Below are 26,258 nucleotides of genomic sequence, written 5' to 3' on the forward strand. Positions count from 1 at the left end.
TAAGGAGTACTTGTGGCACCTTAGAGACTAACAAATTTATTTGAGCATAAGCTTTCGTGAAATGAAGTGAGCTGTAGCTCACGAAAGCTTATGCTCAAATAAATTTGTTAGTCTCTAAGGTGCCACAAGTCCTCCTTTTCTTTTTGCAAATACAGACTAACATGGCTGCTACTCTGAAACCTGTCTAAAGATAGTTTTAATTAAGATACATTATAGCTCAAAGATATCTCATCATGGAATAGGGATTATAAATTTTAATTCTATAGTATGAGACAATATATTCATGTAATAGTTCATGGATTAGGGACCCACTCTTATGGGGTTCCAGGGGTTTCTGTATAGATTTAGGTTAATCTTTCTAGCTACCCAGTGGGACTCAGTGCTAAGTCTAGAAGATACCATCAGAGATGCTTAGTTTTGCAGTTCTCAAACTGTGGATTTGTATCTCCAGAGATAACATGCTTGTAAACAGAAAAAATGTTTTTAAATAAATAATATATAGAGGTGAGAAATAACAGACCTCAACCCCCTTGTCCCTCTGCAAATTTGTGTACACAGAGTCAATCCCTTATCTCTGTCTCAAAGTGCAGTTTTGAAAAGTTCAATGAATAGAAGGTCTGGACAAGGAAAAGAAGTCTGGAGATAAATGTGAGAAGGGAGGGACATGCAATAGAAACAAAAGTGAAACTCTTTGAGCAGCATATTCCAGAAGTCTTGAGGTCTTTTTGAGTGTAGCCTTCATTGATTTGAGATCTACCATACCATTCACTAGAAGGGAAAACCTATAATGGCAGTAGGCCATAAGAGACCCAGTTTGGGTCTTCTCTGTCTCTGAGTTGTGAAGAATATCTATTAAGGTTATAATAGCCAACAAGAATGCACTTTTATGTAGAAATTCATGATTAAATCGAGTCTTCCTGACTAGTGATTTAAATCAAATTCACCCTGATTTAGATACAATATTTATCCTCACAATTATACTGGTGAGGTAGGCCAGTGCTATTACTCAATTTTACAGCTATGTAGCTTTTAAATATAATTAGGCAGTATCATAAACATGGTTAATACTAAGGGCCACCAATAATGGGGCCCCATTGTGCTAGGGGCTGTAGAAACAGAGTACCAGATAGTCCCGGCCCCAAAGACCTTACAACCTAGACAGAACCAGAACAATGGGATGGCAGCAAGCGGCCTGTTTGTGCCACTGTTGGGAGGGGATCAGCTAAATGGAAAGCAAAGGTGAGGTGGGGAGAAGAGGGTAAGCTGTGGTGGAGAGACGGAGGGCAGGGGCGTTGGAGCAACGAGCCCATCTGCACTGGCCCGAGACAGTTCAGTCAAAACTGTAGGAAGTTCTCTCCCTGTGTCAGTTTTGGCTGCTTCTGCTCCTGGTGGAGCTAGAGTTGCTGCCTGGCACCTCTCTGCAATTTCCCCCCCCCCCCCCAGGCCATGTGGGGTTAGGGGGTGCCCCCCTTGAGTTCTAGCACCCCCGGGCGGGGGTGTGTGTCTCTCCTCAGCTTTGATTTCACAAAGGAGGTCAGTTCCAATTACCTTGTTCTATGGGGAAACTGAGGCAGGGAGCAGGGCTGCGACTGGCCTGAGGACCCAGGGGGGAGTCTGCGGTGGATTCAGGACCTCACCCCATGTCTCCCCAACCACTGGGCCATCCTTCCCCAGGGCAGTCATACCCCAGCTCCGCTCCAAGGGAGTGAGAAACGGGGGGGGCTTGGCAGCTGCCCCAAGCAGGGCGCCCAGGGAGGTGGTGGCTGGGGGGTGCTGGTCACAAGGCCAGTGCTTAGAGCAGGGGACAGGCCCCCCCGGGCGCCTGGGTTCTCCTCCCGCCTCCCCCCCCCAGCAGGGCAGGGGGTTGTCATGCGACGAGGGAGGTGCTGCACCCTGAGGTGCTCGGGGCCCCTCCCGACCTGCAGGGGGCGCTGTCTGAGGAACCGCTCCGCCGCCAGCCCAGCGAGGCACTCGGCACTCCGCTGAGCTACCTGACGGCTCCGGCTGACCCGCGCTTCCGCCCTGGCGCAGGCCGAGTGGGCGGAGCATACGCCTCGCGCCTGCGCTTGTCGGCCGACCCTCACCGCGCACGCGCCTTCGGGAGTAACCGTCAGGGCGAGGAAAAAAGCCCCGAGAATTCCAGCCGCGCTTGAGCTCCCGGCGCAGACCCCGCCCCCGGGGCATGTGAGGCGGCGCGTGACCCTCCGCCCTGCAGCGCGAGCGGGCCGGGCTGTCCGCGCGCTTCCGTGGGGCCGGGCCGGGCCCGGCATGCCCGTGCGGCTGGCGGGGCAGGGTGGCCGCTCGCCTCCCCGCGCCGCCCCGCCGAGCGCTCTCCGGCCTCGGGGCCCTGCCCGGGGCGGGCGCTGAGGAGAGACCCGGGGGGGTGGGGTGCTGGGATGCCGCCGCCCCCCGGCGCTGAGTCCCGCCGCTGGCGGGTGCTGCCGCTGCCCTCCGGCTGTCCGCGGCCGCCGCGCCGGGCCGCCCACTGATCGCGCCTGCCCCGGGCCGGGCCCCGCCAGGAGCCCGCCAGCGGCAGGATGCAGGCGCCGCCGCTGCTCTACGAGTTCTTCAGCGAGGAGAACGCGCCCAAGTGGCGGGGGCTGCTGGTGCCGGCCCTCAAAAAGGTGAGGGGGAGGGGCGGCCACGGATGCCCCGCCCGGGGGACGCCGCGTGACTGGCAGGGGTCGGCGAGCGGGGGGTGCTGCCCCGGCCTGGGGTGGCCCGCGGCTCCCCGTGCTGCCCGGAGCGGCAGCGGGGCGCGTGGGCCGGCCTCGCCCCGCTCCCGCCGCGTGGGGAAGGGGCTGCTGCCCTAGGGATAGGCCCTGCTGCGAGGGTCCAGTGCTGGGGCGCTCAGCCTTTCCCGGCGGCGGGACCCCTGTCAGGAGTCTGCTCTGCCCTGAGAACCCCCACTTTCACCTCACTGCGAAACGGTTTGCTTACAAAAGCAGACCGGGAGATACAAGCGTGTCACAGCCCCGCCGTTCCTGAGAAGGGCTATTTTTTTTTTTTTTTCATTTTTACCATAGAACTATAAAATAAATCAGCTGGCATATAGATCTTGTACTTACAGTTCAGTGAGTAGGGCAGCGTAAACAAGTCATTGGCGGGTTTGAAACTTTACTTTGTACTGACTTCGCTAGTGCTTTTTTGGTAGCCTGTTGTAAAGCTAGGCAAATATTTAGATGAGTTGATGTAACCCCTGGAAGACCCCTGTGTACGCTAAGGGGGACGTGTACCCCTGGATGAGAACCACTGGTCTAGTTGCTGTTTGAAAGAAATAAGCCTGTGTAAAGGATTTTCTAGGCTTTGTCCGTAGATACAGAGCAAGAGCATAGGAAATATCACATTGGAGCCTATCAAAGTGGAGAGCATTTTACTAACTTCTGGTTAGTATGTTGGTGCCTCTCTCCTGTTGAACTGGTGGTATGACAGCCTAATTTATAGCCAGAGTGTGAGCAATTTGGGGCATGTCTATGGCCGTAGCCATGGTGACTATCCTTTTTTTCCCCCAACAGTTCAACTTCATTTTTCTGCATTAACGACTGACTGACCCATCACACGATATCAAATATTGCAAACACAATTTAAAAATTGACCATTTGACATCTCTAGTTTTATTTTATTTATGATACTTCATACTGTATTGAATGTATTGCAATAAATTTGATGACCTCAGTAATGTGAGATCTCACTGTGCAACACTATGCTATTAAACCTTTGCTGAGGCCTGGGGGAGATTGTGGCAGATTTTTCTTTGGTTGCTACGTTTGCAGATGATAAAGTGAATTTGGTAAAGTTTTCTTGTGTTATTGTGGATCATTGTTTTTATGACGTTTATCCTTTCTCAAAAAGAACAGGAGGACTTGTGGCACCTTAGAGACTAACAAATTTGTTAGAGCATAAGCTTTCGTGGGCTACAGCTCACTTCATCGGATGCCTAGAATGGAATATATAGTAAGAAGATATATACGCACGCACACACACACACACACACACATACAGAGAAGGTGGAAGTTGCCATACAAACTGAAAGAGGCTAATTAATTAAGATGAGCTTTTATCAGTAGGAGAACAAAAATTTTTGTAGTGATATTCAAGATGGCCCATTTAGACAGTTGACAAGAAGGTGTGAGGATACTTAACATAGGGAAATAGATTCAATATGTGTAATGACCCAGCCAGCAGTGCCCCTCTGCCATGTACTTTGGCCAAACCGGGCAGTCTCTACGCAAAAGAATAAATGGACACAAATCTGACATCAGGAACCCTAACATTCAAAAACCGGTAGGAGAACACTTAAACCTCTCTGGCCACACAGTAAAAGATTTAAGGTGGCAATTTTGCAACAGAAAAGCTTCAAAAACAGACTCCAGGGAGAAACTTCTGAGCTTGAATTAAAATGCAAACTAGATACCATTAACTTGGGTTTGAATAGAGACTGGGAGTGGCTGGGTCATTATATATATTGAATCTATTTCCCTGTGTTAAGTACCCTCACATCTTCTTGTCAACTGTCTAAATGGGCCATTTTAATTATCACTACAAAAGTTTTTTTTTCTCCTGCTGATAATAACTCATCTTAATTAATTAGCCTCTTACAGTTTGTATGGCAACTTCCACCTTCTCTGTATGTGTGTATGTATATATATATATATATATATATATCTTACTGTATGTTCCATTCTATGCATCCGATGAAGTGGGCTGTAGCTCACGAAAGCTTATGCTCTAATAAATTTGCTAGCCTCTAAGGTGCCACAAGTACTCCTGTTCTTTTTGAGGACACAGACTAACACAGCTGCTACTCTGAAACCTGTCCTTTCTCAGTCTCACTTGGCCTTACAATACCAAGGAAATCAGGCCCATAATTTGCTAGTGAAGCCTTATCCTTGGACATATTCCACTTGCGTTCCAGTTTGGCTCAGAAATTCATTGTTTTTGTTTATAACTTTTTATGGGACTCTTCCTTCTCCCAGTTCATTAGTTCCAGAAGTGATCTTTTCAGCCTAGTCAAGGTAGCTAGTTTTTAATCTCCTTTTTTAATGATGTATAATGGTTTACTTGGACAAGTATATGTGCAGTTTAAAACATACGTGTAACTGCTGTTTAAAAAAAATACCAGTTTTAAGGAACTTGCTCAAATTTTTAATTATAATGAAATATTTGTTTATTTTGTTCATATGAAACAGTGTGGTTGAAATTGAAATAACATTCAACTCTTTATGAAAGGGAAAAAATATAGTATTTACTTAGGTTAGAACTTAGATTTTTACTTGTAAGTTCTACAAGAATTTTGTGTGGCGGGGTGGGGGTGACTTGATAGTGAAAGTATTTTGCTTAATTAGAATTGCGATTTAGTGACTTTAGTTTTAGTATATTTTTGTAAAAATGCCTTTTGCTAAGGATTCTTCATTAGGAATAAGAACAGGAGTACTTGTGGCACCTTAGAGACTAACCAATTTATTTGAGCATAAGCTTTCGTGAGCTACAGCTCACTTCATCGGATGCATACTGTGGAAAGTGTAGAAGATCTTTTTATACACACAAAGCATGCAAAAATACCTCCCCCCACAATGAGGGAACAATAAGTCTCACTCTCCTGAGTTCATTAGAATTTGTGTGTGTTGGAGAAATGGAATATGGGAAAAATGGTCAGGCTGTCTTTTGATCCACTTCTGAATTTTGTGCATAGAAAGCAAGACAAAAGGGGTACAAGAAACCATTGCTTGGAATGGATTGAGACTGCAAAATTTACTCAACGCCTTATTTCACATACAACAGACATTCTAGGCATTTTACAAGTTTATTGGTTTTAACAGTTAACTGGAACTTCTGAGCGAAACACTTGCTCTCAGTTCTAGCTGAACTGGTTCACTTCCCACTGTGGACTAGAAGTCGCAAGTGTTTCAGCTGTATCAATTCAGCCTGTCTTTCTGACTTCATCTCACAATGCATTTGCCTCATGTTCCAGAGTGAGCATGTTTTCCCAAGGTCTCTGGCACTCTGTGCTGTTCTACTTGTGGTAACAGAGTCTTACCTGTGTATTCTCCAAAGCATTTGCTGCTGCAATGCACATATGATCAGTAAACTTCTGTGCTAGCTACACATCTTTGCTTCTTGCCATATGTATAAACATTTGAGCAGCAAGCTGAACTAAGGCTGCCTGGGATCTGGAGCAGCAAGGTGCAGGATGTCTCAGATGCTCACAAAATGGAGCACTAAGGACAGTGCCAGGCAATCCTGGGCAAGATCAAGGAGACTAGTTGGAGCTCCAGCAATAACAATTCTTTTGGGACCACTCAGGTCACTTGCTGCTTCTGTGAAATGTTTGGCTGGCTTGCTCACCAAGATAGAAACAATGAGCTGGCCTCGATTATCAGTGTTTGCTGGAGAAACTCTCATGAGGGTGAACTTGCGAGGACCAGCAAGAAAGGAGTCCTGGAGTTTGAGGCCAACTGTCAGAAGTTGATGAAGATAAACTGCCAGAGATGATGAGAAACCTGCCATACTAGGTAGTATTCCTTTTGGTTTCTATGTATTGCATTTGTTCTGGTTCACTGTGTATATCTGGGGAATGATAGGGAGACTTACCCCCAATATTTCCAATTCTAAGTGTGTTCTGAAGCTTCCCCCCCCCGCCACCCATTAATTTGCAATGATGTAACAAATCTTAACTGCTCCATTGTTTTTGGGACCACTGTCTGCTTCATATCTTCATTCTAGATACTGCTTACTATACTCTAGCATAGTAGGTTACAGCTGCTACCATTATTTATGTTATAAAGGTAGAAATGGAAGCTTCTGCCCTTAACCAGCATCCATTTTAGTAAAATCCCATTGAGAATGGGCCAGAGATAAGCAGCTGAATACAACTGACTTACAGAATGTTTAAACATTAACGCTCCTGGAAAATCTAAACTTATATATATTGCTAAATTCTACAGGCACAAATGTGGTGGGGGAGAATCCCCCAGAATAAAGCCATGGGTCTGTCAGAGCTGATAGACAAAACTGATGCTATGAAAATAAATTCATCTTGGAACTCATCTTTATCAACGCATCAAATCTTTCAGCAATGCAATCGTTCAGCTTTGCAACTAGTATGCATCTGGTAAAAGTTTCATACTCTACTGGCCGGACGGCTAAACCTATAGACAGAGGCCAGTATGTAGGATTGGTGGTGGTGGTAGCTGGGGAGATCTAAAGACAGCACCCTGGAGACAGTGTCTAGTGCGCTGAATCCTAGCAGTTCATTAATCTTTCCATGTCCCTGGGCATATCTACAGTGTTTTGGAGCCCATGGGAGGGAGCCTTCCAGCCCATGTTGACAGACTCAAGCTCGAGGGCAGTGGCACTAGTGCTCTAAAAAAAGCACTGTCTACATAGCTATGAAGTTGCAGTATGGGCTGGAGTTTGGGCTCTGAAGCTATGCTGCAACTTCAGTTCTGGCTACACATCTATTTTTAGAGCCCCTCTAGCCTGAGTCTGTTGACCTGAGCTGAGAGGCTCATTCCCGTGGGCTCCAAAACACTGTATAGACGTATCCCGTCTGTCAATAGGTATTGCATACATCTGAAGCTTGCAGACACCAACTAATTGCTAGAAGAAAGAGAGAGCTTTCTCTTTCCTACTCCTTTCCCAGTCACCTCGCCAGATTTTAATATCCTTACCCATGTTGATGGGCGCATCCGCTATGGCAAATTGACATCTGGAAAAAGACCCAGAGGACACCCAAAATTGCATTTCAAGGATGTGTGCAAGTGAGACCTCAAAGAAATGGACATGGACGTGAACAAATGGGAAGATCACACTCAAGACTGCAGCCTTTGGAAACAAGAGCTTAACAAAGGTCTCCAGAGTTACAAGAGGAAGCAGTCCAGCTTAGCAGAGAAAAGATCTCGCAGAAGGCAGAGCCCAAAACATCACCTTTAAATGTGACATACGACAGAGATTCTCTTCAGCCATGTTCGCATCTGTCTTAAAACCAACTGAGTAAATTCTTTACCTCTCGGGTGCACACCTATGGTCTCTCGAGACTGAAGGATGCCTACATATCCATGTTGGTTAGCACATCTGACTTAAATGGGACTGTTTGGAGAGTAACATACTATATAATGTACAAGAAAGCAATCTTTTTCTGTGTCCAATTAAAATTTTTCATGCCTTGATATGATGGGGAAAGCAGCAGCATCAAACACATGTAGTCTTTTGAGGATTGTTGTGCTAGCTAGAGTGACCATGGTTGATGGCGTCACACCAAACATCACATAGTGAAGTTCCCCAATCTGACTCAATCCTGTGAATCCACAAATCTCTGGGGCAATCCTGTGGGTGGTGCCAGGTAGGTTCAGGGCATGCACCCCTTTGTGCATTGATGGAGAGTTTGAGTATGATGTGCTGAGGTGGTTTTTTCACAATCCCGGTGACATAGCAGAAGAGCATGCAAATGTGGTTTTTGAATATAATGAGCAATTGGAGGAATGCCAGATCTCTGAGAGCTGGATGTTTTGCACAAAGTCAGAGCACTTTATTCTCAGGATTTGGAGCTGACAGCACATATGGAATGTATCTAGCTGCTCCAAGTCTGCCTGTAATAGGGTCCAGGTTTCTGACCTGTATAGCAATACAGATAGTACCCAGGTATAGGGGAAGGGCAAGGTGTATTCTTGGGTGGAATATTCCCAGCCAGTGAGGAAAGCAACATACAATAGTGGAATATTCATCATTATGATGTCTATGAATTGCCTTTCCTTACCCTCTTGCTACATTTGGTTGGCATGTAACAAGGAATATTTAAAGGCCCAAAATGACACATTCTTATCCTTGCCTAGGACACTTGAAATAATAAGGAATAAAATAATTCCTTAAGGTAAATATACTTCAAGAATTCCTCAAATCCTAGTTTTTAGGGTATTTTGTCAAACTCGGGTGAGATTTAGAAAAATATACCCTATATAGATTGTCAGTATATCCTATCTTTGCACTGAACAGCTGCATTCCAAACTTCCCTGTCCACAGTTCAAATGATAATGTGACCTTAACTTGTTTCTTCCGATTCTCCACTAGAACAGATATAGAGTCCAATAAGACAGATGTAGACTGCAATGCACTCAATAAGGAAGATGTTGATGTGCACTGTGAGATGCTTCCTTGCCTGATCAGTGGTATTTTGAAGGAGCAAAAGCAGAGGAACACAAAGCCCTCCAATAACTCAAGGAAGATACTGACAAAGGACAAAATATTGCTAGCACTCCACCAAGATAAGAAAGCAAGGAACAAGCGCCAACGTGGGGTTTGAGAAGCTAAGGCTGCAGAGGCAGCAAGATAAGAATACAGACAGAAGCTGAGTCTGAGGTTGAAGATAAACTGGAACATGAGATCTCTTAGGTGACTGGGGGATGATCGAAATCTGTTATTGCTGCTTGGAAACAGACACTAAGGATGTAGCTAGACATCATCAATCAGTGCCTTCCAGCAACTTCAGTCAAGATTCTTCCAGTCTAGTGAATTTACACGGTCTTCAAGAGACTGTGCCTGGTGATGAACCTTCCCCCTGGCCTACTGGTACCACCTTTCCATACGTTATACTACTCTAGTTCAGACAATAGAGATCTTTCATGCATACTAGAGTCTGCTTCTCTCCTGAACCCTAGTTTTTGTGATTAAAAAGGGTGGCAGTCGAGAAATATCTTAAATGTTTTAATGATCCTCAAAAGAAGTAAATCAAAAGAACTGATTATCTTTCCATAAAAATGTTCCACAGTTTCACATTCACATCAGTACAGAATATTATGAAATAATTGAGCATTATTCACAACAAGGCAGCTGGTACCGACACTCAGTTAAAGAGACACTATGAAAAGTCACTTGTTTGAAATTATTTTACCTAAGTTGACAGAGCTGAGGGAAAAATATTTTTCGTTATTTACAATTTACTATAATGAAAGTAACCATACACAGAATGCTTCCGGAGGTACAGTAACTCCTCTATTGTCAGCTTCCTGTGTCTAGGTCTTTTAAACGGTAATGGGGAAAAAAAAACCTTCTTCAAAAGTGATTGTAAAACTGTGCAAATTGGCTGGGGCACTCATGCTATGCCTGCCTATGAAACTATTTTAACACATCTTTTTAACTGACTTCATTTCAAATGGTTTCACTCCAATCCATTGCTTGACTTGTTATTCACAGCAACACTGGATGTCATTAGTTTCCCATCTCTACTGCCAGGTTTCAGAGTAACAGCCGTGTTAGTCTGTATTCGTAAAAAGAAAAGGAGTACTTGTGGCACCTTAGAGACTAACCAGTTTATTTGAGCATGAGCTTTCGTGAGCTACAGCTCACTTCATCGGATGCATAGCATATAGTGGAAACTGCAGAAGACATTATATACACACAGAGACCATGAAACAAAACTTCCTCCCACCCCACTCCCCCCGCTGGCAACAGCTTATCTAAAGTGATCATCAAGTAGAGCCATTTCCAGCACAAATCCAGGTTTTCTCACCACCCGCCCCCCCCCCCCCCCCACACACACAAACTCATTCTCCTGCTCTACTGCATTACCTATATAGGGCATTCCTTATATAAACTTCTGTGGCACAGTTGTTCTGGACTCCTGTCACCTCTGCAGATTGTGGAAGATAAAATTGAGTAGCTGCCCCCCCTCCTTCCAATTCTTGCTGTAAACCTCCCACTTATTCATAGATTCATAGATATTTAGGTCAGAAGGGACCATTATGATCATCTAGTCTGACCTCCTGCACAATGCAGGCCACAGAATTTCACCCACCACTCCCACAAAAAAACCTCACACCTATATCTGTGCTATTGAAGTCCTCAAATTGTAGTTTAAAGACCTCAAGGAGCAGAGAATCCTCCAGCAAGTGATCCGTGCCCCATGCTACAGAGGAAGGCGAAAAACCTCCAGGGCCTTCCAATCTGCCCTGGAGGAAAATTCCTTCCCGACCCCAAATATGGCGATCAGCTAAACCCTGAGCATATGGGCAAGATTCATCAGCCAGATACTACAGAAAATTCTTTCCCAGGTAACTTGGATCTTACCCCATCTAAAACCCATCACAGGCCATTGGGCCTATTTACCATGAATATTTAATTACCAAAGCCATGTCATCCCATCATACCATCTCCTCCATAAACTTATCGAGTTTAATCTTAAAGCAAGATAGATCTTTTGCCCCCACTACTTCCCTCGGTAGGCTATTCCAAAACTTCACTCCTCTGATGGTTAGAAACCTTCGTCTAATTTCTAATCTAAATTTCCTAGTGGCCAGTTTATATCCATTTGTTCTTGTGTCCACATTGGTACTGAGTTTAAATAATTCCTCTCCCTCTCTGGTATTTATCCCTCTGATATATTTATAGAGAGCAATCATATCTCCCCTCAACCTTCTTTTAGTTAGGCTAAACAAGCCAAGCTCCCTGAGTCTCCTTTCATAAGACAAGTTTTCCATTCCTCGGATCATCCTAGTAGCCCTTCTCTGTACCTGTTCCAGTTTGAATTCATCCTTCTTAAACATGGGAGACCAGAACTGCACACAGTACTCCAGGTGAGGTCTCACCAGTGCCTTATATAACGGTACTAAGACCTCCTTATCCCTACTGGAAATACCTCTCCTGATGCATCCCAAGACGACATTAGCTTTTTTCACAGCCATATCACATTGGCAGCTCATAGTCATCCTATGATCAACCAATACTCCAAGGTCCTTTTCCTCCTCCGTTACTTCTAGTTGATGCGTCCCTAGCTTATAACTAAAATTCTTGTTATTAATCCCTAAATGCATGACCTTACACTTCTCACTATTAAATTTCATCCTATTCCTATTACTCCAGTTTACAAGGTCATCCAGATCCTCCTGTAGGGTATCCCTATCCTTCTCTAAATTAGCAATACCTCCCAGCTTTGTATCATCTGCAAACTTTATTAGCACACTCCCACTTTTTGTGCCCAGGTCAGTAATAAAAAGATTAAATAAGATTGGTCCCAAAACCGATCCCTGAGGAACTCCACTGGTAACCTCCCTCCAACTTGACAGTTCACCTTTCAGTAGGACCCGTTGTAGTCTCCCCTTTAACCAATTCCCTATCCACCTTTCAATTTTCCTATTGATGCCCATCTTATCCAATTTAACTAATAATTCCCCATGTGGCACCGTATCAAACGCCTTACTAAAATCTAAGTAAATTAGATCCACTGCGTTTCCTTTATCTAAAAAATCTGTTACTTTCTCAAAGAAGGAGATCAGGTTGGTTTGGCACGATCTACCTTTTGTAAAACCATGTTGTATTTTGTCCCATTTACCATTGACTTCAATGTCCTTAACTACCTTCTCCTTCAAAATTTTTTCCAAGACCTTGCATACTACAGATGTCAAACTAACAGGCCTATAATTACTTGGATCACTTTTTTTCCCTTTCTTAAAAATAGGAACTATGTTAGCAATTCTCCAATCATACGGTACAACCCCTGAGTTTACAGATTCATTAAAAATTGGTAACAACTTGTTACCAGATGTTGTGTAAAACCACCCCCTGGGTATACTGAAGATGTGATTAACTAAATCTGCATCTCTGTTAGTCTTTCATAGCCACACAGAGTTGCTGAAGTTGGTGGTTGGAAAAAATACAGGTACTTGGTGTAATTTGAAGATAGCAAAACTTGGGCTGGATCACAAAGTATCGAGGAATAGATAACAATTCGGTGTGTATGGGTTTGTGTACAGTGTCAAGGTTTGTTTGGTTTTTTTTTTACCAGGAGGGATAACTGTTCACTTCATTCAACTAGCTGTGCAATTCACCATGGCCTGTTTCACTAGGTTGCTTTTAGACCTGCAGGTAATGAGCAAGTGAGTGCTATCAGTAGTTCTATAGCCTTTGGGGGAAGTCTCGCTCACAATCAATCTCTGGTTATCTCAGGGAAATTTCTTATTAAAATTCTAATATAAATACAGTACAGAAAATTCCTATTCTGTCGTCTCCCCTGCCCATAACATTTCCACAAATAAACCATCATACAAATTGCATTTGCAAAGTGTCGTCATTTTCCAGTTCTGCATCTTTAGCATTTTCAATCTTCAGTGTATAGTCCAATCTTTCTATTTCAGGTAGGCTAACATCTACTTCTGTGGTTTGACAAAGATCCAAAAGCCACTCCTTCCCGTCATTATTGAAAATAAATTGATATTCAGTAATGTGGATTCTTTACTTTGGCATCAGGAGATTTGTTCTGTATCCAAGTAAATGATGAAAGGAAGCCAAATTTCTAAATATTTTTCATTTGCTTCTTCAGTAGAGATGTCATGTCTTTCCATTACAACTATGAGTGATGAGTCACTGCTGAGCCTGCTTAAGCCATCCCTGAGCCAGAGGTGAGTCATCAGAGGCAATTACCTGCAGGTCTTGTGATAGGCCCCACTCCATCCAATCAGGGTTCAGCCAATGCACAAGCGAGGACCCAGGTGATCCGTTAGGACCCTATATACCTGCCTTGGGAAGTAGTTTCTCTTGTCTGCTGAGTAGTATCCAGTCATTACCTGGTCAGGAGCACTCCCGTTGCTTAGTAGTTCTGACAGACTGCCCCTGCGCTTCTGCTCCAGCTTCAGCCTGTTCTTGGTCCAGCTGGGCCTTGCTTCTGCTCCAGCCTCTGCCTGTTTCCATGTGAGCCAGTATCTCCTCCTGCCTCATCCATCTGCCCTGCAATTCTGACAGTTTGAGCAGACTTCCCTCTTTTTGCTTAGTCCGGCGGCCGAGGTGGAAACCCCCAAACATCCATTACTGAGATGTTGAAGTTAGTTCAGTGCCTTCAGAGCCAAGTTGCCCAGCTGCAATTTAAGAATGCCTCTGTCCATTTACAGATCGCGGCAGCCTCAGTATTTCCAGTGAATCTAGCCGCAGTATCCATAAAACGAGCCCAAAGGTCCTGCTGCCAGAGAGGTTTATCAGATTACTAAGGTTACATCTACACTACAGACCTTACGGCGGCACAGCTGTATTGATGTAGCTGCACTGCTGTAAGGTCTCCTGTGTAGCTGCTCTGTGCCAACAGGAGAAGGCTCTCCTGTCAGCATAATTAAACCACCCCCAACGAGTGGTGGTAGGCATGTCAGTGGGAGAGTGTCTCCAGCCAATATAGTGCTGTCTACACCAGCGCTTTTATCAGTGAAACTTATGTCTGTTAGGAGTGTGTTTTTTCACACCCGTGACCAACAAAAGTTTTACTGACAAAAGTGCTAGTGTAGATATAGCCTAACTGATGACTCTTTACACTGGGTATCACTTCTCCTAGAACGGGCAAGCCCGGTCCTTGGCCATTTTGACATGTTCATTTGTCCCTTTTCATGCAGATTAGATTACCTGGACCGTACTTGTATCGCTGAAGCCACCTGCAGTTTTTTAAACAAGGCCATTGGTCTGGCTCAGCATATGTTGCCTGCTTTTAACATCTGGTCACTGATGTAGAGTGGAACAAAACAGCACAGCTCTGTCACTTCCACCAGGGACTAGACGATAACATAAATGATTAGTTGGGCTAGGTTGACTCCCACACACGCTGTGCTGAGCTCAGACATTGAATTATATATATGGCTTGACAATTGACTGTCCAGTCCCAGTCTAGCCCAGTCCCATTCCCATCTCCCTCCACAGGCAGCCCCTGGCGCGAGAACCTATGCAGATTGACACAATGCAAAGACACCTCACTGAGTGGCAGATGGTGTACTGACAATTCAGCAGCCTTTCCCTGTACTGTGGTGGGTGAGGCCACTTTGCCACTAAATGCTCCATCAAATCCAGGCCTGTGCAGATCCAGGAAACGACCATGTCCTACCTCAGCTGGATGTAATTACGGAATCGGATTCCCCAAACAGACCCCTCTTCTGCCAACATGCATTTTTAACAGTTGTGGACTGTTGCCATCCCCAGCTGCAAGTCTTTTTCTGTCTCTGCATCCCATCTATACCTGAGGTGACCTTCACCCAGCTTGTGCTTGTGGATTCTGGGGTCTTTAGCAATTTTGTGGATGCAGAATTCATTAAGGCTAACCAAGTTCTGGTACAAAGAGCTTGCTCCAGACTTAGTGGAGTTGATTGATTGGGACCATCACCCACAAGGTCCTGTCACCCACAAAATTGGACCCCTTCTCATCAAAATCCAAGACCACCAAGAAACTCTCCAATTTAACTTGTTTAAATCACCCCTTTTCCCAGTCATACTCTACAGCCCCTTGCTCTCAGTCCATGATCCAAATATCTCCTGGAAGATGCAGGAGATATGGCTTGAGTCTGGCTACTGCCAACAATGGTGACTGTCTGAGTCAGGCGCCAAGAAAATGAAGAACAGCATGGAGAAGGCCACTGCCTTCTGTATCTAACAAATTCAAGGAGATAATGGCTCACAATCCCTGCAAAATATTGAGATTTTGCTAATGTTTGATTTCTATTTATTTATTTTATTTTATTTTATTTTAAACTGATGTCCTGTCCCTGTGTAAGTATTGTGGCTGCCCCATCAACCTCCAGCCATGGGCTAAAATTCCATTTGAATTAATTTATCCCTTGTTGGAACCAGGACTCAGGGCCCTACAGCAGTGGTTTTCAGCTTGTCATCTGCAGACTCCTGGGGATCCACAGTCTGTCTAAGGCTTCCAAATGGGTCTGCATCTCCATTTGAAATTTTTTAGGGGCCCACAAATGGAAAAAAAGGTTGAAAACCACTGCCCTACGGGAATACTTCGATGAGAATCTGGCAAAAAACTTTATCTGTCAGTTTACGTCCCCTGCCAGGGCTCCAATTCTGTTTGCCCCAAAAGAACAGCTCTTTGTGTCTTCCCTTTGGCTTTTTAGGCAATATCACTTCGTCCAATGGGATAAATATAATCCCAGAAAGATGTGGACTGGGCAGAGCTGAGAAAGGTCTGCAATGTCCAGCGCTTCCTTTAGTTTGCCAACGTCTACCGGCAGCTCATCGGTAAAGTTTTCAAAGGTAATGGCCCCAATTACCCAGCTGCTGCCAAAGGACACTGCTTTTGGGCTTCCTGTGTCCAAACAATCTGTTTTTGGTCAACTGAAAGAAGCATTTACATTAGCACCCATCTTAGTTCACCTGGAGTGGACTCTACTTTTTATTGTCAAAGTAGATACTCCTATTACGGGATCAGAGCAGTGCTATCATAGCAAATAGGTCCCTGAGTCTTCTCCGTCCCTGTGCTTTCCACTCTTGAAAGCTGATGCCTGTGAAACAAAATTACAAAGTCTGTGACAAGAAACTGCTGGTCATCAAAGCTGTCTTTTGAGGACTGGTGTCATCACTTGGAAGGCACATGTTTTCTTGTTTAGGTATATTCACAGATCAAAGAATTGAGAATACCTGCAAACTGCAAATGCTCTCAATCAATACCAGATGTGTTGCCCCCCTCCCCCCCATCCTGATTTGATTTTTACCCTGACCTATTGCCCTGGTACCTGAAATGCGAAGCCTGGCACACTAGCTTACAAAAGCGAGTACCTAGACAAGGGGAATAGACCCCCCCCCCCATACCCCCCATAGCTTGCCACAGTCTTGAAGCCCTGTCATCTTGTCAGTGTACTAGCAAACAATGATTTACTGTCTTTTCAAGTCTTCCTTGCCTCATGGTCCATTTGCAGTAAAATTGAGACCAGCCATCACAGATCTGGCCCCGACTCAAACTTCTCGGTCAAGGATGGGATTTTCTTCTTCAAAGATCAGATCTGTGTCCCCTGTAGTCTACCGCATCTTACCATGCTCCAGCTATGTCATGACTCACCCCGACAGGCCATTTCGGTCACTAGAAAATTTATTGAAACTGATCTCTCAATTTCTGGTGGCCAAACCTATATTGGTGTATAATGTTGAACATTGCAAGAGTTTATGTATGTGCTTGGACCACCTCTTGCTCTGGGCGCTTTGGTTCCATTGTCCACTGCATCCCAATCCTGGTTATCTATTTCTATGGACTTTCTCACTGACTTCCCAGGGCCACCCAGCCATACTAATTATCATCAACCTTCTCACAAAGATGTCTCATTTCATATGTTGCTGGAAAATTCCTACTACAGAGGCGACAGATATGATTAAACATATCTTAAAGCTTCATGATTTACCATCTGACATTTTGACTAAGGGCTGCAGTTCATTCTCTCTTTTTTTTTTTTTTTTTTTTTTTTTTTTTTTTTTTTTTTTTTTTTTTTTTTTTTGCAGGAATTATTTAAGATCTTAGATGTTAATCTATGAGTTTCCTCTACCTATCACCTGGAGACTGATGGACAGATGGAGCAAGTGAACCAAATTTTTAGCAGTATGTTAGTTGCTTTATATCAATCTGCCAAAGTCCTTTTTATGCCAACTACGGCTTCCACCCTCATTTTCACCTGTCCACTTGCCAGTTTCCCACATTCCTTTAGCCTCTAACCTGTGTAAGCACCTGCACCATGTCCATTAAGAATTGAAAACCCACCTAGAATCAGCCAAGAGGGATTACAAAAGATAAACTGACCTCCTTTGGCAGGACACCCCTCACATCACAGTCGGTGGTAAGGTATGGCTTGATGCAATGCATGGACACAGCCTGGCCCTCAAGGAAACGTGACTACCGATATCTCAGACCATTTCAGGTCATCCAACTGATTAACCTGGTGGCCTTCAAACTTCTGCTACTGAATAGATCAAGATGCACCCCGTGTTCCATGTTTCCCTGCTGGAAAAAGTACATCAGCTTCTTTCCTGGACAGATACGGCCATCTCCCCCCTCCATTATGGTTCAGGGGTCAGAAGAATACCTGGAGAGGCAGATCTTGGACTTCAAAGTTCTCCAAGGGAAGCTCTTATATCTCATCAGTTGGGAGAGCTTGGTGCAAATCATCTACCAGGGGTCAGTAATACCAACTAGATCAAATTTATATTAAGAAATGAGCAATTACAATTCCTTGTTTGTTACTCAGGCTCCTAACATTGCTGTCTGTGTGGTGTTTTGTTTAACCCATCGGTCAGCTCAGCAGCAATGATGGGGCCAAATGAAGTCTTTCTACCACTTTCTATCTTGTATCAGCTTCATGGCGTTGTTCGTCTTTAAACCTTCTTGTTTGATGTCATTCTTCACCATGTCTATCCAATGACTTCTCTGCTTGCCTTCCAATTGCCATCATTTTTGTCTTCCCCGTGTTGATCTTCAGTCTGAATTTTCTGCTTTTCCGGTCTACCTTGTCCAGTATTCTCTGTAGATCCAACTTGGTCTGTGCCATAGAAATCAATACTACCTGTGACTCTAAAGTTATGCACTGTCCTCTCACATACCATGACTTATCTTGTTTCAGTTGTCTGTGCTACAGCCATTTTACCATTCATTTCTCTGTGCTACAGCTTCCAATACCCAGTTGAACAAATCTGGCAATAATATGTATCCTTGTCTCACTTCTATGGTCATCCCAAAACCATTCCCTCAGCTTCATGTCACTCTCACCACGCTCATAAACTTTCTGTAGATGTTTTCTGTCAGCTTGATCAATTTCCAAGGGATGCCATTACATTCTTAAAATTTGCCATAACCCTTTCTGCCAAATGCTATAAGGAGGCAGTTTGAAGTCTATAAAGTTGTTGTAACAGATTTGGTTATGTTCTTTTCACAAATAGCTAACCTGTTGTACTTCCTCATGGTTTAAATTCCGCCTATCCCTCTGCAAGTACCTCTTTATTTTCCTCTTCAGTATCTTGGTGAATGCTTTCCCTGGCACACTCAATAAACCAGTTTCTCTGTAATTCTTGCACTTGCTCTTATCTCCTCCTTTTTATGGGTAGATGCTGTTATCTCTCTTGTCTGTAAATTTTGTTGAGTAGCTTGTGCATTGCGTTTACCAGATGTTCCTCACCGGCTTGCAGCAGCTCTGTGGTTGTTATTTATGAACACCTTTTTTTTTTTTCCTTCAAAATAGCACTGGTGGATAGGTAATTTAAGTAACTTGTTCTCTTCATGTCCTTTGCCTCCTTGATTATTCATAGCATCTCGATTTTGTGCTCATAAATAAGTGCTCATATCTGTTATTAAAAGCTCTCCTGAGTACCCTGGCCAGCCTGCTCCTGAGGACATTGATTCAACTTCTGCTGATCCGGAGGCCATCCAAACTATATGGGTCCCTCCCACCATAGAAAATGGACCGATGTTCCACAAAACATACCTGCAGCACTTACCTAACCAGCAGTTCACCTCCAGAATCTTCTGCCTTCTGTCTTCCTTCTCTCATGGGACAGGAAGGATCTCTGAGAAGATAGCATTGACATTCTTTTTAAGCATTCTTCAGAGTTCCCAGAAGTCATCTATTATCTGTAAAATATCCTGCAATGCCATATCATTAGTGCGGATATGAACCATCACCAATAGATCCTTATCTGTTGACTTCAGAAGCCTATCCAATCTTAGTAAGACCTCACACCTTGGCTTTGGGAAGATAGCACACCATCTTGTTGCCCACCTGTCCCTAGCAGAATGTTCTTTCAATTCTTCTAAGTACTGAATACTCAACGTATCAGTTCAGTCTTTATTTGAACTATTTTGTGACTAGCCTATAAATGTTTAAAGTTGGCATGTCTAGGAATAGGCTTTTAGGTATGGTGAAGCCAAACAACCCTTTTTCTTTTGTCTGTTGCCACGTTTACTCTGTCTTACGTTTATCAATGTATTATGTATGTATACACAATAGCTTATGCTCCAATACGTCTGTTAGTCTATAAGGTGTCACAGGACTCTTTGCCGCTTTAATGTATGTATTGTAACTTATGATTTAAAGTAATAAAAAGAGATGAAAGAATACTCATTTTGACAAGTTATCTGCCTAGTCAAGAATGTCCATTCAGCTTTCTCTTATCGGTGTAGAAATGGTCACTTATATGATATAATTCCGTAATTTGAAGCTTACTGATACTTCTAACAACAATCACATGCCTCTGCGCTACCTCACTGCTATATACATCAATAACATGACCGCCATAACCATAAATTTTTCCACCTCAAATGTATACACCAAGTTGTACTCCCAGATTTGTAGCCAGACACCACAAAATACCTGTTCACTTTTCTACTGCATATAAAACTCTTGTGAGTAGATTTATTCTAAAACAAAGTATGAAATTTTTTTCAGTAAGAGCTCAGCTCACCCCAATCTGTATCTTGCATTAGAAATCTAGGGCTTGTCTGCCTTGAAGGCTATGATTAAAGAACTAGTAAAGTGGTAATTTCACAAGATGGGAGTGAAAGGTGAGCAACCGAGCAGGAAAGGGATTTGTAGTTTTAAAACTTCTAAAATGGATGTGAAACTTCAGTGACTAGTTTAGCACTCTCTGAAGCCTTTGTAAAAGATTTAAGCAGCTGTTTTAATAGTCTCCCTTATCTCATCCAGGTAAGCATTTCAGAACAAACAAGTTCTCGTAATTTCAGGGTGGGGTCAAGTGTTCAGATAAATAGTGATCTTTGGTACTGGAGTGTGATGTTTGGCTATATATATGAGCTCAGTAAACTGAACATTAACTTCATCTTCTGAGTTCATGTATTTATTAGTATGTGTGGGGGGTCAGCTTTCTGATTGAGCAAATTGAGGAAGCAAGTAGGGGGTCATCCATTTTGGATCTGGTTTTGATCAACAGGGGTGAATTACTTGAGAATGTGAAGGTGATTGGGAATTTGGGAGGAAGTGATCATGATCTGGTAAAATTCAAGATCCCATGGAATGGAGGACATGAGAACAGCAAAAACAAGGACACTGGACTTCAGAAAGGCAGATTTCAACTCAGAGAAATAGTAGGCAAGGTCCCATGGAAAGACCAATTAGGAAGAAGAGGAGTCAAGGGGTCTGGCATTTCTTAAAAGATAGAATTCTAGAGTCCCAACATCAAGCTATTCTGATGCAGAGGAAAGATGAGAAGAACCACAGCAGGCCAGTGTGGTTGCACCAGGAGCTTTTTAGCTCTCTAAAAAGCAAAAGAAGGGATACAAAATAGGAGCTGTCACCAAGGAGTCTGCATGGGAATAGTGCGAGCATGTAGGGACACAATCAGGAAAGCTAAAGCAACAAATGAGTTACAGCTGGCAAGAAATGTTTGAGACAACAGGATGGGGTTCTTCAAATGTCAGACAAAAAAAGAAAGATCAATGATGGTGTGAGTCCACTGCTCAATGGAGAAGGTCAATTGGCCACAGAAGATGATAGGAAGGCAGAGCTCCTGTACACCAACTTTTGCTTCAGTCGTCTCTCAAAAAATAATGTGACCAGGCAACTAGTGAAGTTGCCATAGACAATAAAGGGGAAGGGATTAAGATTGGGATAAGTAAAGACTAATCTGAATGAATTCAAATTAGTGGGCCTGAATGCTATTCACCCAAGGGTATTGAAGGAATTAGCTGAAGAAATCTGAGCCACTGGCAATAATATTTACAAACTCATGGATTACAGGAGAGGTCCCGGAAGACCGGAGAAGGGCTAACATAGCGCCCATCTTTAAAAAGCAGGGAAAGGAGGAGCTGGGGAATTATAGACCAGTCAGCCTGACTTTGATACCTGGGAAGCTACTAGAGCAAGGTATAAAACATTAAATTTGTGAATACCTGGAGGATGAAGGGGTAATCACTAGCAGCCAAGAACAAATCATGCCAAACCAAAGAACCGGAACCAAGAACAAATCCTGCCAAACAAACTTGATTTCCTTCTTTGACAGGGTAAATGATTTGGTGGCGAGGGGGAATTGCGGTGGACATAATATACCTGGACTTCAGCAAGGCTTTCGACACAGTCCCACATGACATTCTGATAAGTAAGCTGGAGAAATGCAGGCTTGACAGAACTACCATTAAGTGGATACACAGTTGGTTAAACAACCGTGAACGTAAGAATGGCCATGCTGGGCCAGACCATCTAGCTCAGTATCTGGTCTTCCGACAGTGGCCAATGCCAGGTGCCCCAGAGGGAATGAACAGAACCGGTAATTGTCAAATGATCCATTCCCTGTCACCTATTCCCAGCTTCTGGCAAACAGGGGCTAGGGACACCATCCCCGCACACCCTGGCTAATAGCCATTGATGAACCTATCCTCATGAACTTATCTAGTTCTTTTTTGAATCCTGTTATAGTTTTGGCCTTCAAAACATCCTCTGGCAAGGAGTTCCTCAGGTTGACTGTGCATTGTGTGAAAAAATACTTTCTTTTCTTTTAAACCGGCTGCCTATTAATTTCATTTGATGACCCCTAGCTCTTGTGTTATGAGAAGGAGTAAGTAACACTTCCTTATTTGTTTTCTCCACCCCAGTCATGATTTTATAGACCTCTATGAAATCGCCTTTTAGTAGTCTCTTTTCCAAGCTGAAAAGTCCCAGTCTTATTAATCTCTCCTCATATGGCAGCTATTCCATCCCCCTAATCATTTTTGTTTCCCTTTTCTGAACCTTTTCCAATTCCAATATTTTTTTTTTTTTGAGATGGGGCGACTGCACGCAATATTCATGATGTGGGTGTACCACATGGACTTATATAGAGGCAATATGATATTTTCTGTCTGTCTGTCTATCCCTTTCTTAATGATGTCCAATATTCTGTTAGCTTTTTTGACTGTCGTTGCACATTGAGTGAGTGTTTTCAGAGAGTGGTAACAGCTAATTTAGACCCCATCATTCTATATGTATAGTTGGGTTTATGTTTTCCAATGCGCATTACTTTGCATTTATCAACATTGAATTTCATCTGCCATTTTCTTGACCAGTCACCCAGTTTTGTGACTGGGCAAGAAAGGGGCAGATGAAATTCCATGTTGATAGAGTAACTATTAATGGAATAATGTCAGATTGGAGGGAGGTCTCTAATAGAGTGCCATAGGGATCTGTTCTGGATCCGGTGTTTAATATCTTCATTAATGACCTGGATGTAGGTATAGAGAGCACGCTGATCAAGTTTACAGCAGATGACAGAAAGCTGAGGGGAGGGGTTGCCAATGCTTTGGAGGATGGAGCTAAAATTCAGAAGGATCTTGATAAATTGGAGAACTGGGCTATAGATAACTAAATGAAATTCAACAAGACAAATGTAAAGTACTACACCTAAGAAAAACCAAATGCACAAATACAGAATGGGGGGAAACTGGCTTGGCAGCAGCAATGATGAGAAGGATATGGGAATTGTAGATCACAACCTCAACATGAGTCAGCAGTGCAATGCTGTTGCAAAAAAAGCAAATGCAATTTTAGGTTGCGTTAACAGAGGCATAGCATGTAAGTCACTGAAGGTGATAGTATCACTCTCCTCGGTGCTGGTTAGGCCTCAGCTGGAGTACTGTGTCCAATTTTGGTCACTAATGACAGAAAGAATGTAGAGAAACTGGAACGGATCCAGACTCAAGCGACACAGATGATCAAAGGGATGGAATGCAAGCCATATGAGCAAAGGCTGAAGGAACTGGGTATGTTTAGTTTGGAGAAGAGGAGATTAAGGTGGGATTTGATGGCGGTCTTCAGATACTTGAAAGGCTGCCATAAAAAAGATGGAGAAAAGTTTTTCTCTTTTGCCACTGAGGGCAGGACAAAAGACAATGGGTTCAAACTACAGTTTAGCAGATTTAGATTAAATTTCAGGAAAAACTTCTGAACTGTAAGAACAGTAGGACGATGGAGCAGACTGTCTTGGGAGGTTGTGGAAGCTTCTTCACTGGAGGTTTTCAAAAGGAGGGTGCATAGCTGTCTGTCTTGGATGGTTTACCCAACAAATCCTGCATCTTGGCAGGGGGTTAGACTAGAAGACTTTTGTGGTCCCTTTTAACCCTGTGATTCTATGATTGCATGGGTTTGTCACCTGGGCCTGCAAATGGGGCCTGTGGGGGAGTCATGAGCACCCCTTTTATTGTAACACAGGGTCACGTGGAAAGGTTGAGAATCATTTACTTGTTTTGTTAACCTGTTTTTATAGAATCAAAGAATAATAGGACTGGAAGGGACCTTGAGAGGTCATCTAGTCCAGTCCCCTGCATTCATGGCAGTACTAAGTATTATCTAGACCAGTGGTTCTCAAACTTTTTTTTTTACGGACCACTTGAAAATTGTTGAGGGTCTTGGCAGACCACTTATTGATCTTTCTAAATGTTGTTTGTACCGTTAGTTAACTATTGTAAAGCGCTTTGGATAAAAGCACTATATAAAAAAACTTTTTGTTTGTTTGGTTTTTGTTCTACAAATAAAAACACACGACTCTTTTTAATATGCGTACAGATACTCCCTGGGTTACGCAAGACCCAACTTACGCAAATTCTCATTTACGGGAAAAGCTCTGTAAACCAGAAATAGGATTTGCGAGTCACGGAAATTTTTGTGTAACATACGGGTATACGTTTCCAATTTACGCAAAATCCAGGTTTCACAAGGCTTTCCGGAACGATTGCATAAGTCGGGGAGCATCTGTAGTCTTGCCTTTCTAATGTGATGGATGTGCCCTCTCTCCCCAACTATGGCAGCCCCCAAGCTGGAGCTGGGAAGGAGGGAGGTCTCTCCCACACCACAACAGCCACAGAGCTGAGGCTGGGAAGGAGGGCTGTCTCTCCCCGGCAGCCACAGCCCTGGAGCTGGGGAAAGTCGCCTTTTTCTCTGACCGCCTCAGCCCTGCACATCCCAAATTCCCCCCACCCCCTTTTCTTACCCCATTGTCCCCTCACCCCAAGGCCAACACTTCACCTTACATGTGTGTCTTCTCCAGGGTCCAGGCACCTAATTAGTGGAGCCATGACTATGCGGCTCCACTAGTTAGGTGGGTGGCCCTTCATTCTCTCGTGTGAGGCTGCCCAGGCGCACACCTTAGAGGGAACTATCCGCGGACCACCTGAATGTCCGCAGACCACAGTTTGAGAACCTCTGATATAGACCATCCCTGACAGGTGTTTGTCCAACCTACTCTTAAAAATCTCCAATGATGGAGATTTCACAACGTCCCTAGGCAATTTATTCCAGTGCTCAACCACCCTGACAGTTAGGAAGTTTTTCCTAATGTCCAACCTAAACCTCCCTTGCTGCAATTTAAGCCCTTTGCTGCTTGTCCTATCCTCAGAGGTTAAGAAAAAGCAGTTTTTCACCCTCCTCCTTGTAACGTACTTGAAAACTGTTATGTCGCCCCTCAGTCTTCTCTTTTCCAGACTAAACAAACCCAATTTTTTCAATCTTCCCTCATAGGTCATGTTTTCTAGACCTTTAATCATTTTTGTGTCTATTCTCTGGATTCTCTCCAATTTGTCCACATCCTTCCTAAAATGTCGTGCCCAGAATTGGACACACTACTCCAGCTGAGGCCTAATCAGCGCAGAGTAGAGTGGAAGAATTACTTCTCATGTCTTGCTTACAATACTCCTGCTAATATATCCCAGAATTATGTTTGCTTTTTTTTGCAACAGTTTTACACTGTTGACTCATTTAGCTTGTGGTCCACTATGATCCCCAGATCCCTTTCTGCAGCACTCCTTCCTAGGCAGTTATTTCCCATTTTGTATGTGTGCAACTGATTGTTCCTTCCTAAGTGGAGTACTTTGCATTTGTCCTTATTGAATTTCATCCTATTTACTTCAGACCATTTCTCCAGTTTGTCCAGACCATTTTGAATTTTGATCTTATCCTCCAAAGCACCTGCAACCCCTCACAGCTTGGTATCATCTGCAAACTTTATAAGTGTACTCTCTATGCTATTATCTAAATCATCGATGAAGATATTGAACGGAACTGGACCTAGAACTGATCCCTGTGGGATCCCACTTGTTACGTCCTTCCAGCATGATTGTGAACCACTGATAACTACTCTCTGGGAACGGTTTTCCAACCAGTTTTGCACCCACCTTATAGTAGCTTCATCTAGGTTGCATTTCCCTAGTTTGTTTATGAGAAGGTCATGCGAGGCTTACTGTTTAACAAGTCTTGAAATCATGTGCCAGCCTGTGTTAATGCATATTCTCATTGCTGCTTTTCTTATCTTCCCTCGCTAAACCTATACTTTTGGTTTATCCACTGTTGCATCCTAAATTAGATTGCTCTCTTTAGGACAGAGACTGTCCTACTCAGTTTGTACAGCAGCTACTATGGTGGTGCTCTAATCCGAGTTGGAAGGTTTAGGTTCTATGTAATGCAAATGCTAACATATGATATTATGGTAATCTCAGCGTGCAGTAAACTGAGCTGTCCTGGATTTTTGCCTGATAGGCTAGTAGTTTTCCTGCTGTTTCA

The 26,258-nt window shown here is 43.7% G+C and overlaps 1 protein-coding gene across 2 annotated transcripts in view; it reads left to right on the top strand.

Moving 5' to 3' along the window:
- Nucleotides 1-2,097: 2,097 nt before the first annotated feature.
- Nucleotides 2,098-26,258, top strand: part of SOS1 (SOS Ras/Rac guanine nucleotide exchange factor 1) — a 92,546-nt gene continuing 68,385 nt past the window's right edge. Inside the window, exon 1 of one of the 2 annotated variants that reach the window (XM_037896251.2) lies at nucleotides 2,098-2,624. In XM_037896251.2, the coding sequence (XP_037752179.1) occupies nucleotides 2,538-2,624 (87 nt within the window). In that variant the 5' untranslated portion in view covers nucleotides 2,098-2,537. The remainder of the gene's footprint in view (nucleotides 2,625-26,258) is intronic. The other variant, XM_037896250.2, reaches the window with a different exon arrangement.

The sequence above is a fragment of the Chelonia mydas genome, chromosome 3, assembly GCF_015237465.2.
Source record: "Chelonia mydas isolate rCheMyd1 chromosome 3, rCheMyd1.pri.v2, whole genome shotgun sequence".
NCBI classification, from domain to species: Eukaryota; Metazoa; Chordata; order Testudines; family Cheloniidae; genus Chelonia; species Chelonia mydas.